General features: G+C 40.7%; 2 protein-coding genes across 4 annotated transcripts; one reads left to right on the top strand and one right to left on the bottom strand.

Annotated features, from left to right (window-relative positions):
* Positions 1-7362: 7362 nt before the first annotated feature.
* LOC134029212 (F-box only protein 40) lies at positions 7363-11275 on the top strand. Of its 2 annotated transcripts, none has more exons than XM_062473257.1 (4): positions 7363-7461; positions 7706-7742; positions 7943-9841; positions 10896-11275. In XM_062473257.1, the coding sequence occupies exons 2-4, from the start codon at positions 7740-7742 to the stop codon at positions 11091-11093; spliced, it is 2100 nt and encodes a 699-aa protein (XP_062329241.1). In that variant the 5' UTR covers positions 7363-7461; positions 7706-7739; the 3' UTR covers positions 11094-11275. The 2 variants fall into 2 exon arrangements, with proteins under 2 accessions (XP_062329241.1, XP_062329240.1); XM_062473256.1 differs by having other exon boundaries at positions 7377-7461; positions 7681-7742.
* Positions 10570-12860, bottom strand: ttc36 (tetratricopeptide repeat domain 36). Of its 2 annotated transcripts, XR_009931623.1 has the most exons (5): positions 12667-12860; positions 12271-12459; positions 11812-12035; positions 11503-11607; positions 10570-11096 (listed from the first exon to the last, which is right to left on the bottom strand). XR_009931623.1 is itself a non-coding variant. In XM_062473258.1 (3 exons), the coding sequence occupies exons 1-3, from the start codon at positions 12770-12772 to the stop codon at positions 11773-11775; spliced, it is 558 nt and encodes a 185-aa protein (XP_062329242.1). In that variant the 5' UTR covers positions 12773-12859; the 3' UTR covers positions 11657-11772. The 2 variants fall into 2 exon arrangements, 1 of the variants encoding a protein (XP_062329242.1); XM_062473258.1 differs by lacking the exons at positions 10570-11096; positions 11503-11607 and having other exon boundaries at positions 11657-12035; positions 12667-12859.
* Positions 12861-14865: the final 2005 nt, after the last annotated feature.

The following is a 14865-nucleotide window of genomic DNA, read 5'->3' as shown; positions in this document are numbered from 1 at the left end:
GCCCTTTTCTCCCACAGTCAAGCGGTATCCATTAGTCTGCCTTGGGTTCCTCACCTTTGACGTCTCAATCAGTAGAAAAGAAATTGCTCCTTGAACACACACAAACAGACGCTCTGGGAACATCAGCAAATCCCTTTTTAAACAGGCCTCACTCACAACTACATAACGGACATTTTAAGTTATTGCCGCTAAATGTAGCTTGAAATTGCTATGTCTTTTCTGTGTGTACAGAACAAGTGTCTGGAGATCAGGAACCATGAAAGTAGCCAGTCAAAGACATTGTTTGCAGTGACCCATTACTGAATAAAATATTATTTTCACTCTCTGAAAATGCTTTCAGTAAGTGACTCCTTCATTTAGTTTTCAAATAATCTCTTAACACCAAATTAATTTAGACAAAACACTCAAACATACAATGGGCTGCATTGGCATAGCCAAAAGTTGTTGTGACGTTAGGTCTGGGCACTATCCTACCAAAACCAAATGTCAAACCACAGAAAGTTGTTAGACTGGAGATGCATTACAGATTCCCATACTAGACCAAATGGACCAAACAATTAGCATTTCATATAAACTGACAGATTTCAATAGGGAAGGAGAAAAGCATTGCCACAGTATGTCTTTGGCTCTGCTAATGTGTTGACATATTTGTATGAACCTTCTTTAACTGAAAAGTTGCAATTGTTAGTAGTTTGAGCAAAAGACAAGTCATTAGGAGGCCATTATCACGAAAGTTGAGGATACTGAGCATTTAAAGTAAGGAATTCAGGAAATATTTGTTTAATTACTATTTTTTACATTGTACTGTATGTATTTATTGCAATATCCTGTATGTAATCAATGTTATTTTAAATTATTCTTAAAGTCTGGAGGCTTATACTCAGAAGACTCAAAGATTTCCATCCCACTTAGATGGCACTATCATTGTGTGCAGCTGTGTACACCAAAGAGTACATCAACAAGAGTAGTCAACAGCAAGAATAGTGCAGAAATCAAAGCATTGATGGGATTGTAAGAAATTGCTTATGCAGCCGCATACAATATAAGGAATTGTGTGCACAACATAATCACACTTAAAAAGGGGGAATGGATACTGTAAGAATAGGAGTCTAGACACTCGTCCTTCTGGGAGTCCTCTGAAGCCCACTAGACAGTCAAGAGCAGTGGAAGAGCATATGCAGCCCACAGCATGTATAATGACCCCCATCACAGCCATCAATAACCATAATGGTCACACAGACATTTATGTTACACTTACTGGGATGAGAGATGAGGCATTTGAGAGAGAGGACAACCTTTTTACTCACTTGCACTAACTTTATGTTTATCTTTTTCATAAGATTTACTCAATCAACTATATATGCACAGTTTACAGAGGCTGCTGGATCATCTGTAAGTGTGCTTGACCTGTTGGATCATTAGACAGGCTACTTTTCACTTTTCATCACTATGAATGGGTTTGCTTGAAGGTTGACTGGGAATGCTTAGGCCAGTTCTTTATGGCTTCACATTTAACGAACATTGCTGATTTTCAAAATTCTGGATTTGCAGACTGAAATTATATTAGAAATTGCATAAATATTGATACACTCATAAAACATTTAATTCAAATGTGCTATCTAACCGCTGAATGCTTGATAATTTTGACTAAATAAATGATGGTGTTTAAAATGTGATGTAGCCCAGTTCATCAGTATCATATTCTTCAAAGATTTTTTTAAGACACTTTACATAAAGGTTACATTAACTACCATGGCACTTCATTGTAGATTCATAGGAATTACTATACACTACAGTACACATCAGCTCATATAGAATACATATGAACTATAGTTCCAATGTAGTACATATGCTGTCATTATAGCTATTACTATAGTTACACAGTAGTTAATGTAACATTGAAGTAAAGTTTTTACAATGTTTTTATCTTGCACAATATTTTCCTTGGAGTTTGAGGAGTGTGTGCTTTCCACTACTGTTTCTGTATTGCAGTTGAAACATTGCATGAAAGGCCAAACAATGGCTAACTTCAATTTCAACTTGATCAGTTGATGAGTCAAGTGTTTGAGTCAATAATGGCATTCATTTAGCAGAGTATTAACAAGACATTTTCCATTCAAGGGCCTCCCTATTCTTTGGCTCCTCTTAAACTATACAAAGGGGACCCACAAGGCTTTTCTGTTCTCACATCTCGTATTAGACCAGAATGATTCAAACGTAATACTTCTTGCAGTCACATCAATACTTTTTCATCAGTACCCTGTAAGTATGTATCATCCTGGACAACATCTTGTAAAGATGTGTATGCTATGAAAGATGTTATATTTACTGGACTATGACAGACACGTTTCACAATGTGGATTTGTCAGGGAACATACCTGATCCATGAGTTTGTGATAACTCAAAAATGGCTAATTGTTTTAATGGAATGGCTACTCCTTAAAGCAAATATTTTTCTAAAAACTCCCTGTTTTTTTGGCAATGTTACTCTCCCAACAGACTCCCTTTACTTTGCACTTTAAAGTGTTACACTTGGAGGTGAAAATGTATCTCTTTTCCAAGGAGCCAACTATGTCCAAAGTGTCACAGATTGCTAACTGGTGATAATGGAAAGAAAAGCAAGACAAGAGGAGATAAGATGAGAAGCTTTCTGACCACTTTGATAGCAGTAAGACTTCAAGTTGAGAACTGTATGTAATGATATGTGTACGTTTTGCCACAGTTAAGCTTTTGTATTGAAGTGTGGATGGATGAGGGGGGAGTGTGACGTGGAGTCAGATGGCTGAGTGGTGAGGGAGTCGGGATAGTAATCTGAAGGTTGCCAGTTCGATTCCCAGCCGTGCAAAATGACGTTGTGTCCTTGGGCAAGGCACTTCACCCTACTTGCTTCGGGGGGAATGTCCCTGTACTTACTGTAAGTCGCTCTGGATAAGAGCGTCTGCTAAATGACTAAATGTAAATGAGGTTTAGACTTAGTGCTAAGACTAGCCCCATTTGGCAAAAGACGTGATAAATACAGAATAGTAATCAGATGCTTGATACCTCCGTGTGACAAGTTATTAAGCAGACAGTTTAACCTCCAAACAGACCACTGTACCTTGCTGAAAGAACTTGATTCAGCAGTTGGTGCACGTGGATGTGTGACCCTGAGTTAAAGATGTGCAAGGGGGTCGTTCGGCCAGCTCTGCTCTGCTCTGTGGGGAACCTGCCAGCATACAGCTGAAGATGCCTGATCAAGGTGATGGATGCCACCCAGCCCTACACTCATGCCGACATTCACACCTGCTGCCTGTGCCCAGCTTATTGAGTCCATGAATCAATTTAATGAGAGGAAAAAGGGTTCAGGACTTCAATAAACACCCCACCAGGCCCTCAGATTTATGCCTCATAAACGTGGTCTGAGCCGTGCAACAGACAGACAAATTAGATAACTTCTGCTTTGTTCGCAGCAAACTGTCATTCATATTGCTGATCCTATCCATCATTTTACACATTGGATGCCAAAAAACTAGCGTATTGAAAACTCAAACATTAGGGGGTATTGCTATTAGGGAGATACAACCTATTCTTTCAGTAACCCTTGAGTAACCTTTTTATTTATTGATGCAACAGGAAATAAATGTTAAATGTCTAAAGAGAGAGAGAGAAACAGGGAGTTAGAGAAAGAGAGTGAGAGACAGATGGAGAGAAAGACATCTTCCATTGGTAATCAATATTGCAGCAGTGACCTGAGCATTTTCTCCCTCATTCCTCCCATTTGGAACTACAGGCCTGGCTGTCTGACAGGGAGTAAACCCCGATGATTTCCCTCAGGATTCTGTCTCACCCCTCCAGACAGTTTTACTGGTTTCCACAGTGCTATACCTCCACACATACAGTGCATACAGCAACAGATATACAACACCTATCATAACCAACAGCACTGGGCTATATTCATGTTGTGAGCCTGAGCATGAACAATTACATACAAATATTATCTTTGCCATGCAAAACAGGACAGCTGCATGCCCAGACTTTAATGAAGAATGCTGTGTGTGTACCATACATGGTAAGTTGACCCACAGTACATAATAAACAATCCATGACCGCCATTCAAAGTCTCCTCCAATGATGCAGTTCAGTCTTACCTCCAATCTCAGTGAGGACATGGTCTTACACATGGTCGCTATTCAGATGTCTGCTGCTGCAGCAGTAGCCCAGCAGTGCATACATTTGTCATCGTCCACCGGGGACATGGCAGCTAATGGTGCATGAGAGTGCCAGATCCCCATGGGTAGTGTAGCTCGACCACACCCCTTCCCTCAAAGGAGAGGCTACAGGCCTGGGCTCAGGGAGAGCGAGACGGGAGCATGCTGAGAGAGATAAGTCTGGTCCAGAGGTAAACATGAGGGATGGTAATTGGAGAGCAGTGGCAAGACATGCATGTCTGAACCCCGAGGCTCTGGAGATGGTGTGTCCACGATCTTCTAATAACGGAAGGAGAGAGTGGTAATAGTTGTTGGAAGACAGGGATTCTTGTTACTACACCTTCTGCTGTCACTGTCTAGTGATATTGTTTGATTTAGATTATATAGACAGTGTGAAACATATTTGAAACTGATTTGACACCCACAATGGTTTGTCTTGAAAGTGTCTCGGGCAAGGCTGAAGACATTCATCTATCTGCCTTTTGACCTGTTGATAGATTGTGTGAAAGAAGCCATGTAAGACTTGATCAAATGTGTTGAAAAGGGAATTGAGTTGTCTATGGAGGTACAATAAATCAAGTATTTGCAATTAGATGGAATCAATATCATTAGTCTCTCATTAAGGGCATTTCTCTTCACTTTGTATGTCCACTTTTAGCTGTACTTACAGAGTTGTCAAGGTTCGTTTACACTTAGTATAGGGCTCTCCTTTGCTGGAGTAAGAAACCCCATCCATCCAAGTCATTCATAATTATGTCATTGTTACAACTTGTGTTTGGCCTCAGTATCACACAGTGTGAGAGATTTTTATCATTGGTCTTCGACTATGTCGAAATGTATTAACACATACAGTACACACCCACATGCACAACTGAGGCTTATTATTAAACTGTAAACTAGATGCATTTATTTTTTGGTAATGCTTAGCCACAGGCATGGTATTCCATGGGCATGTTCCCAGTCTCTTATCTGTGACTGGTCCTTATCACTTGGCTACACAACAGCAGACACATACAGGTCTATTATACCTTCACCACAAGCAGAGAAATTATCTATATCAAGGTTTGCAGTATGACATTTGGTTGTCTCTCTGTCAGTCCCAGATAAAAGTATCTATTATTAAAAAGAATAGTGAGTAAGAAAAAGGAGACAAGTCGCTGCAACTGCTGTAAATTGTGCCAATAATCCCCCCAAAAAAGAGAAAACTTACAAAAACTACAATATTTAAAAAATATTGTATATTGAATATTTTCTTCAATTAAAATACAAAAGTGTGCATTGCAGCTTCAAAGTACAAACAAATTGCCCTGATATTATTTACAGTTACACAGAACATGTAAACAAGTTAGGAGAAAACTGATGTACTGGGCAGGTCCAGTTTCAAAAGACTGATCATGTGACACGACTCAAAGAATCAAAATAATGTTGGCTTTATTAGTTATTATTGACTTTATTAGGCTTTATTTATTGTTAGCCTGGAATAGAGCAGCGACTGAAAGAACAGCATGTTGATACAACTTTTTCTGGGTAAAAAAACATTCTTGTAGCTGGTCCCAAGGTATAAACAAGTTCTGTCAAAAGCCACACTTACAATTTTCCAGGCTATGTTGTGCTTCACTGCATTCCTCCATTAATATAGCACAATTTGACAAAGTTCCCTGCCCTAGAGGGACCCTATAAAGTCTCCATCCTAATTAAGTTGCAATAGCTGTAAAAGCATCATTACAAGCTGGGTTTAATTACTTTTTAAATTAAATGCAGGATATTGGGTTCAGAAAGGTGTGAAGCTAAATTTATGTGACCATAAACATCTGCATGTATATGAGAAGCAGGCTTTTCCACAGGTAGTGGATGGTATTCGATTGAGATGACCAGGACTGTCAATGGGCACCAGTAATGCTCTTTCGAGATTTATAATTGTAATACTATTTGTAAAACTGGCATTGCACCCACAGCTGACCTTATAATAAGATGCAGGTTTTACCAGGTCATCTCCAATTGTCATTTCTCAATTTTCTCCTCCCCCAGTTCTTGACATGCTTGAGAAATGACTTGGAGGGAATAGCTAAAAAAAAAAAAGGAACAGCATGTAATAAAATGTTACATAAAATTGAAATGGTTGGACCCTTTATTCTCATCCTCATAAAAAGCAAGTGTCTGGGGTCAGAAATGAGTGTAACATCTTTCTGAACTATCTATTGCAGCCTCGGTTCAAGAAAGGACTGAAAGACGATGTTAAAATGTGTAATGTGTCTATGTAAAAAATCCAATCTGGTCTTTGCAAGAAAACTAATTCAGTAAAAAATACACAGCACATTTTAATAAAAGAATAGTGCTGAGAGCTTGTTTGTGGACAACACAAAATCGCTCTGAATAAGTGTCTTTACAATGAGTACATTTGATTGCATGTCGTTTGAAGATTTTGGACTCTATTTTAAAGATTCAATACACCAGTCTCAGCTGGTCAATTATTGTCATGGTAATGAGACAATAAGTGTGTTATTTTCCATTTCAAATCAAATTCTCATCACAATGAGATAAATACTGATTTGAGATCCTACTGTAGAGAACACCATGCAGTTGCGTTTGGCAGCTGTCCAAGGTTATTATCAGCTACAAGTGACATTATAGTTCAAATCGTGAGAAAGTTCAAGTCTATAATTCCTAAGGACCTTTTTAATTTTCTACAAATCATCTAAGAATGGCAGAGGGCACACCAACCACTGTTCTTGTGCTTGTTCATATGTGTTAAGGGAATTATACCTCTCAAAAATAAACATTTTAAACTATTACAGATTCAGAAAAGTCCAGACTTGGATACCATTTTTGTGACATGTGACTGGTGGACATGGAGAATAATGAGTCCAAATGTATCCATGGTCCACTCCCGACACCTACTGGAATTTTTTTAAATTGTTAATTTATATACCTAACACTATCTCTATGAAAACTAAACATGTTGATAATCCAAAACCCTCAGGTAGAATCTATATTTGCACAATTTCTCATTTGTAAACATAGCATGCAGATAAAATAAAAGCAAATACTCATAGATTTGCCTCATTAACAGTACTAAACCATTCCAGTAATAAGGGAGACCGTAACTTGACCTTTCCTGTTAGAGGCTTTGTCGAAGGGCTGCCCTGTCCCAGTGGCTTGTCTACAACTCCCCACTGGCTATATATATCACCCAGACATAGGAGAGAGGTATTCAGAGGTGCACAGAAACACAAGCTGACAGACCTGAAGAGAAACAATAGGTAATAAACAAAAGGTAAGAGACCATTGATGGAAAATTGTACAGATGTCTATCTGAAATTTTACTTTATTCGTGATTTTATTAAAATTGATGTTTGTGTTAAAACTGTGTCACTGTATACTCTTTTAGTACATAGATCATTTTTCTCATGTTGAATGGGGACAATGGTGAATGAACTTTTCCTGTTCTCTGTTTGTTTTCATTGTACTGTAAACAAATTTTGATTGATTTCAGTTTGTTGAGTTTGATATTATTCTTGATGGTTCAAAAATCGGAGTACATCTGTTGGTGACATGGTGAGTGTTTTTGATGTTTTATCTCCATGCATGTAATCCCTCTCAGCTACAGTTCAAAAGTGCTTTTTAGAAGATTAAAGCTATTTTGTTATAGTGGATGAAAATGAAAGTGAAGCATCCTTCTCAACAATGCTTCTCATTAACTTTGTGTTTTGAGTGATTTAACATTTTGTATTGAGGTATGACTTCTATCTCTAAAGGTGAAAAACAGAAAGACACCCGCAGGACAGCACAGGCACTGTGACAAGTGCTACAGCATTCACTGTCAAGTCCCAGTGGAGATATCTGTCTCATGTGTGGTCATCAAGTGCCACCTTCAGTGTGGGGCAGTCTTTCACTTGTGCAAGGAGGAAGAGCACCAGTTACTTTGCCCCAATAAGAATGTACCCTGCCTCAATGCAGAAAATGGCTGCCCCTCTTCTATGCAACGCCACAAGCTGGCTAAACACCTGGAGGTCTGTCCAGCCAGTGTTGTAAGCTGCTCTCAGCAATGGAACCGCTGGCCAGTGTCAGAAACAGACACTACCTTCTACAGAAATGTCCTGACTGACCCAAAGTCTGATGGAAAACTGAGTCTGGATGTGGCTATTGCACTCAGGGACCAGGAACAGCTCTTTAAATCCATGAAAATGAAGAACATATTCCCTGAATTCACCAATAAAGTTGAAGAGCCTGCCCTCCTAGATATGGCCACTGGGGGTGTGAGCTCTGAAAATGGAGATGGAAATTATTTTAATATAGATCAACTGACCGAGACTGGCAGCAATGGAGAGGTGAACGGATTTAGCCAAGAGGAAAGGTATGCCCTGGCCAAGAAGAAGGATGTGGAAGGTATTGAAAACTACAGTTCCTGGGAAGGAATATTTAAAAAGGAAATGCAGGGGTGTAACCAAACTGTTAAAAACCTGGAGAAGAAGCCAAAATCTCGGAAAAGGGATGAGAAAAAAGAAGACTGTGATGCAACCAACTGTCGGGAAGAACCTGGAGAGTCACCTGTCAGCCAAGAGAATGGTGCCACGGGTGTCGATCTATCGAGAACTGGCCTGGCTCCATGGGAAGATGGTGTCTTAGAGAGGTTAGGCAAAGAGGTTAACATCGCTGAATACAACATGTATCTGGCACACAACGGAAGCATGCTCATTAATTTTGGTCAGCTTGCTGCTTGTACCCCCAGAGAGAGGGACTTTGTTTATGGAAATCTGGAGCCCATTGAGGTACAAACTCTTCACTCATTCACTGTTCCAACAAGCTACAAACCTAAGCGCAGCCATTTAATAAAAAATCCTTCTCGTAAACCTAAAAGAGCACACCAAAGTGTGGACACATCAGATTTAGGATTGTCCATGGAAGACCTTCCAAAAAACGATGAGGTTACCGCCACTTTATTGTGCTCCTTGGAGAAAGAGTTTAGGGGGCACGTCATCTCAGAGAGTGTTGGGACTGAAGGTCTATATGTAGATCTAGGCACACAGACCTACAACTTCTCCTCTGCTCCATTCAAAGAGGATGATTCTCTGGCTGACCTCGTGGCAGACAGACCCCAGGGCCTGCATGTGCAGATTCAGAGTGAATGTGTGACCCGAAGACACAACAGAAACAGCTCGGCTTTTAACTACATGTGCGGTCACACCTTTCGCCGTGATGAGTACACATCTCATTTCAGAAATGTGCACTTAGACATCCAGTCTTGTCTGAATGGCTGGTTTGAACAACACTGCCCCCTAGCGTACCTGGGCTGCACCTTCAGTCAGAGGAGATTCCATCCTGTTGGGCATCAAGCCACTATCACCTATTGCCCAAACCTTCGAACCTTCGCACTTCAAGCGGTCTTCCCTTCCTCACTCTGTGAGGGTGGGAAAACCATCCGTAGTGAACGAAAACATGCTCGCAACTTGGACCCCCTGAGCAGTCTGCCTTTTGAGATCCTCCGGCACATTGCCGGCTTCCTGGACAGTCTCACTCTGTCCCAGCTCTCCCAGGTCTCCCAAAGGCTGAGGGAAGTGTGTGCCACCCTGTTGGTGGGGAGAGGAATGGTCTCTTTGAAATGGGAGAAAAAAAACTATTCCCATGGGGGGTCCTACTGGAAATGTAAAAATAAGGTGAGTACTTACTTTCTGTTTTATAGAAATTAAGGACATACTATACCTCATCAGAATCCAATATATTTTGTCTGTTAAATGACACCCACTCCCTCCATTGCAATTCTGTGATGTTAGTGACCTGCTGAGGCTGTGTACTGAATTCCAATTAATATGACTGTCTGCTGGTCTGGCAGGTTTTCAGGTCATTATCCATAGTCACCAGGTCACCTTGTGCTACTTTGGTGTCCAGCTGCATTCACTGTATTGTTGGAATACGTGTCTAGGCTGCCCATGTGACAGCTGTTGTAAAAAGCGTCCTTGTTGGTTGACTCACCAATGATTATTTGGCACCAGTGAAAGTGGTCCTGTGTGTGCAAGGGAAAGAGAGCATGCCAGTGGTATCAGTGATTTGGAATGCCAACAAGGCCACAAATAGATAGTACAGCCACAATAACATGGCTGTTATCTCATAACTCACAAAGATATATTCAACAGAACCCATTTGAAGCCAGGCTATCTACCAACCTGGTACTTTTGATAAAAGATTGCTGTTGCTGTGGTAAAATAGTTATGGTTTGGCTGACACATCGAATATAGGACTGTTAAAATCTCTGCCGTATCTATCAAAAAGCTTTATCGCAAATCAAAAAAACACTGGAACACTTGAAAAAAAAAACTTTTGTTTTATGGTAAACAAAAAAACAAAATTTTATGTGGCAAATGTTCATGGTCTACTGTACTTCCAACACAATATACTCACCACTTTCTCTGTTGTTCAAACCTCTCAAAAAGTATGTGGAAGCTGTGAGATGGAAAATCCTTGTTAGTACATTGGTAAAGTTATTGTTTTCATGGCTGATTACAAACCCTTTTGTTTAAGGCTTTTCACACACCATAACTCCCCGCGGTGTAACATGACTTGTTTTTAATAATAGATACAATTACTGTATGCTTTGATTTTCAGCAGTATTTGTGTTTACAATCTGCTTGTCCTACCTACTGTACCGAGTCAAAATCAGAGTGCCATTATATTCAACCTAAACCAAAGCTCTTGTTGTTGTTCTTTGTGCAGGTGTGGGAGTTTAGTTGTCTGTTTTCCAGAGTGGACGGATGGTGCTTGGACAGCGTTCCCTCCATGTCTGAACACCTCAGAGTGTGCACATACTATGAGAAAGAGGAAAAGAGAGAGCCTGTGGCTTTATCCGGCATGGGGGAGGTCAAAAAGAGAGGCGAGGGTCTGAGTCTTGTCAACATGTTCCAGGAAAAATAAAACCTGTGGAAGAGGATGAACTTATTGTATGTTTATGTAGTAATGTAACACTTCATAATGGCACATCGACTTGAAGGTAGTTGTAATTTATTACTATGCCTCCTTTGCCTTGTATTTCAAGGGTTTTCATTAAATAATACTGACAGGATATGTGCCAAAATAATTAAAACATTTTAATTTAATCTCTATCAATTGTATCCTATCGTTTCCCCACCAAATTGTGTTCATACTTGGGTTGAATTAAATGATAAACATGAATTCTGACAACTTTTCATAGTTTTTCTTTGTACACTCACACTGACATCTACTGGTAGAAAATGATACTTATTCCAAAAATTCCCTCAGCTTTGATGCTCATGTGACCAGATAGATCACACACCAAACAATAGAATGTAAAAGTGTTTCTCACCCTAGTAACTAGTAGAGTTTAGCACAACGTGCACATTCTACCTGTGCCTCACAGTATCCTGTATTTGAATCATGCCATTTGTGAAATGGCTGTCATTTCCATTACCTTTGGGTCGATTATTAAAAGAGAAACAAAAGCAACAACATTGAGAAAATTGTACATAGACATTTATTGAAGATTAATTACGACAATGTTTAAGGAAATATGGATTGCTCTTGAGGTGCAGATGCGGGGTGTGGTTAGTGGTACAGATGGATTCACTGCTTAAATCTACTCAGGCACCTCAGGGTTGCGTAGTTTGTTAATCACCTCTGACAGCATGCGGTTGCACAGAGCAGCATATGGATTAAGAACCACTGCCTGTTGCCGGGCAAATTCACTCCCCATTGCAGCTGCCCGCTCGAAATCATTTCTGGCTTTGTCATTCTGGCATGCCAGCCTCAGTATCAGGCCTCTTTGCACCAAAGCCTGGCATGCAGTTCTGCCTTTGCCACCACTCAAAGAGATGGCACGTTCCAGGTCCTCAATAGCACCTGTGGAAAGAGCTGAGTTACCAACAGGGCATTGACTGGACAGCAGCCAAGGCAAAACATAGCAGAGCCTCTCACAGCCATACCGATCACACACGAACAGATCACACAAATAATCCCATAATCCCATTCCAACTGAATTACAAAAGCAGATTATTGTTTCTGTTGAGTTTGGATTGACGCGACAGACGTGGGTGCCTTCAAAAGAGCCCTGTAGATGTGGTACCATGAGGTTTACCTGCCGTGTCTCCCTGTAGACGACGAGTTTGTGCCCGGTTGTTGTAGGCAGACGCTCGTTCGGGCAACATCAGGATGGCTTGGTTGAATCGTTCAAAAGCAGCTTGTAGGTCCCCAGCCTCTGCTGCAGAGACGCCCTGCATCTCCCGCTCTTTCACCTGTTTCAGCAGCTGGGCATCAAAGCTTCCGTCTGGTAGAGGGAGATAAACAGGCTGAAACACATTCCAACTCAACTGTCAGGGCTGATGGCATTACAAACACAGAAATGTACCAGGAAATGGAACTCCAATTAAATCCGGCATCTGGTCTTTAAACCACTTTAAAAGGAATAGAAGATCTTTGAATACGTTTTTCAAAACTGTTTTTATGGTGATGAACAAAAATGTCCAGAACTCACCATCGTCTGTAAGTTCTTCCTCTGGGTTCAAACCAGGAACATCTCCAACAGGCGTTGTGGGGTTGAAAATGGCTTGGAGGACAGCTCTGTCATGTTCTGAGGCCATCCTACAGATGTGCTTTCAACTGAGGATAGGAATAAAGCACAAATGTTCAACTATGATACCAAAGTTGGGCATGATCCCCCATCTGTTTTTCAGATTTTTCCTCAGCCAATCAGATAAGGGGGTGGAAGCGGGTGGACTTTGAGATTGTCAGGAGGGGGGACTCACATCTGTATTTGGTTAACTGCAAGCACTGGAGACTCCAGTACAACAGAGCCAAATTTAGGAAGCATGGATGAAAAACATATTCATTGAACTAAAGTCCTTGTTACATGGTATATATTACAAATATCAAGTGAACATGAAAACTATTGAATTAGTGGTAAAAACATGAACTAGTATTAGATAGAGAGAGAAAGAGAGAGAGAGTGAGACTTGACAAGACCCTTCCCTGCTAGAATGTAAAACACTGATGAAGACAAATGAACTGAGATCATGTTAATCCCCCTTGCCCTTCAGGAGAAAACTGTGCCTAACATCTCCATCTTAAGTAGGACTACATTTACATATCATTTCATATCCACACTTTAAATGTGACAGTCTCAAAATTCAAGTTTATGTTCGCAGTTTGACCACAGTCAGCACACAATCTACTGAGGTATGCTAAGATCTATGAACATTGTGGCTTACTTATTTCAGGAAGTCTGCTGTGTACATTTGTTGTAGATCTGTACCAGGTGATATTGATTCTATTTCGGAGGAACTGTTGGCAAAGGCAGTATTTCCCATCCACTCACGCGATGATTGGCAACAAAAAAGAAAAGTCCAATACAATCCATTATTTTCTCAAACATTTCAGAACACAGTACTATCTTATGGTAGAACGCAAAAATAAAAAACAAATAGGATTAAACCGGAAGGTCACTGATACAGAATAGAATGCTGTACAAGATTTGATCAATGCAGAACACTGTTGTCATTCGCCACCACTAGAGAGAGCTCTTGTCATTTCTGTCTTTGAACCCCTCTCACCATCTTCTCCATCTAAATACAGGCAGTTTGATCTACCAGGACCACTATCCTCCACTTGCTAATAACATCTAAAGAGACAGGGCTGCGCTGTATCATGTTTATGATCAGTCACTAAGCAACAGATTGTCCACAGGAGCACAGTTGGTCCCCTATGGGTTCATCTATGATAGAAAGGTACGAAAGCAATTGTGGGAGGATTATCAGTTCGCCATCACTGCAAATGTCACAATATCAGCACCACTCAGCCTGATTGTGTCAATTGGGAACACACATCGGCAGTGATTGTAGACTAAAACATGAGCTGGAGTCGATTGAGCTTTCCAATGCCTCAGGGCCAAAGGGAAATTAAGAGATAATCAAGAAAAGTTGACCTTGACATGATTGTGGCTGTACTGTGGTCTAGCACACATACAAAATGAGACTTTCTCCCTGTTTACTCTAATAGGAAGCCATTACAGGCACTGACCCTTGACAGATTGGATTTCTAAGTGACAGCAGTGTGGAAATAAATGAATTACAGCTGCTACGGTGATAATCAGGAGGTATCAGGGAGAGACAGCTAGATTTCTCATCCAAGCTTTTCACTGTGTTACTGTAGGATTGTGGAAGGTGAGAAGATGAAAGATCCGTTATTTTCTTTCTAGTTCAACGTTTCAAACTAAATTATTTCACTTTAAGGAACACCAAAGAGAATTTCTTCTTTTCAGCTTGCCACTTTCCTCTTTCTTGCCCTTCACATTCTTAACAACAACAATGGTCTCTAAAACACAGATACATGATTCTCCTTGTACAAATGAACAATATCAAAAACATCCCACTGCAGACAGCTACCTATCCATCCCCGGTCTGTCACACATGCACTACGTTGCCTCTGAACACCCGCTAAAGAAAAGAGAGCGACTTGGATATTAAAATAATCCTGAGAGCTTTAGTTTCGCTGTGATGCTGTCTGTGGACCTGACATCAAAGCTGGGGCTTCTAATCCTTCTGCCCTGTGGAGGTAAACAGGGTTGCGCGTGCAGATACCTGGCCCCTTAGTGACGAGGGGGCAGAGGGGGGCCGGGGAGACACTGTCGTCATGCTGTGTGGGGGCACTCTGAGCTGGATCAGAACAAAGTAATCCG

The sequence above is a fragment of the Osmerus eperlanus genome, chromosome 11 (genome assembly GCF_963692335.1).
Source record: "Osmerus eperlanus chromosome 11, fOsmEpe2.1, whole genome shotgun sequence".
Classification (NCBI taxonomy): domain Eukaryota; kingdom Metazoa; phylum Chordata; class Actinopteri; order Osmeriformes; family Osmeridae; genus Osmerus; species Osmerus eperlanus.
Note: the sequence above shows the minus strand (reverse complement) of the source record. Positions and strands in the feature narration are given on the sequence as shown.

Bases quoted from the DNA above. Each gene is read 5' to 3' on its own strand.
- LOC134029212 (XM_062473257.1), top strand. The intron at 9,842-10,895 runs GTGAGTACTTAC...TTCTTTGTGCAG, and splicing joins ACTGGAAATGTAAAAATAAG to GTGTGGGAGTTTAGTTGTCT.
- ttc36 (XM_062473258.1), bottom strand. From the start codon at position 12,772: ATGGCCTCAGAACATGACAGAGCTGTCCTCCAAGCCATTTTCAACCCC. The intron at 12,460-12,666 runs GTGAGTTCTGGA...TCCCTCTACCAG, and splicing joins GGAAGAACTTACAGACGATG to ACGGAAGCTTTGATGCCCAG. The intron at 12,036-12,270 runs GTAAACCTCATG...CTCTTTCCACAG, and splicing joins TCTACAGGGAGACACGGCAG to GTGCTATTGAGGACCTGGAA.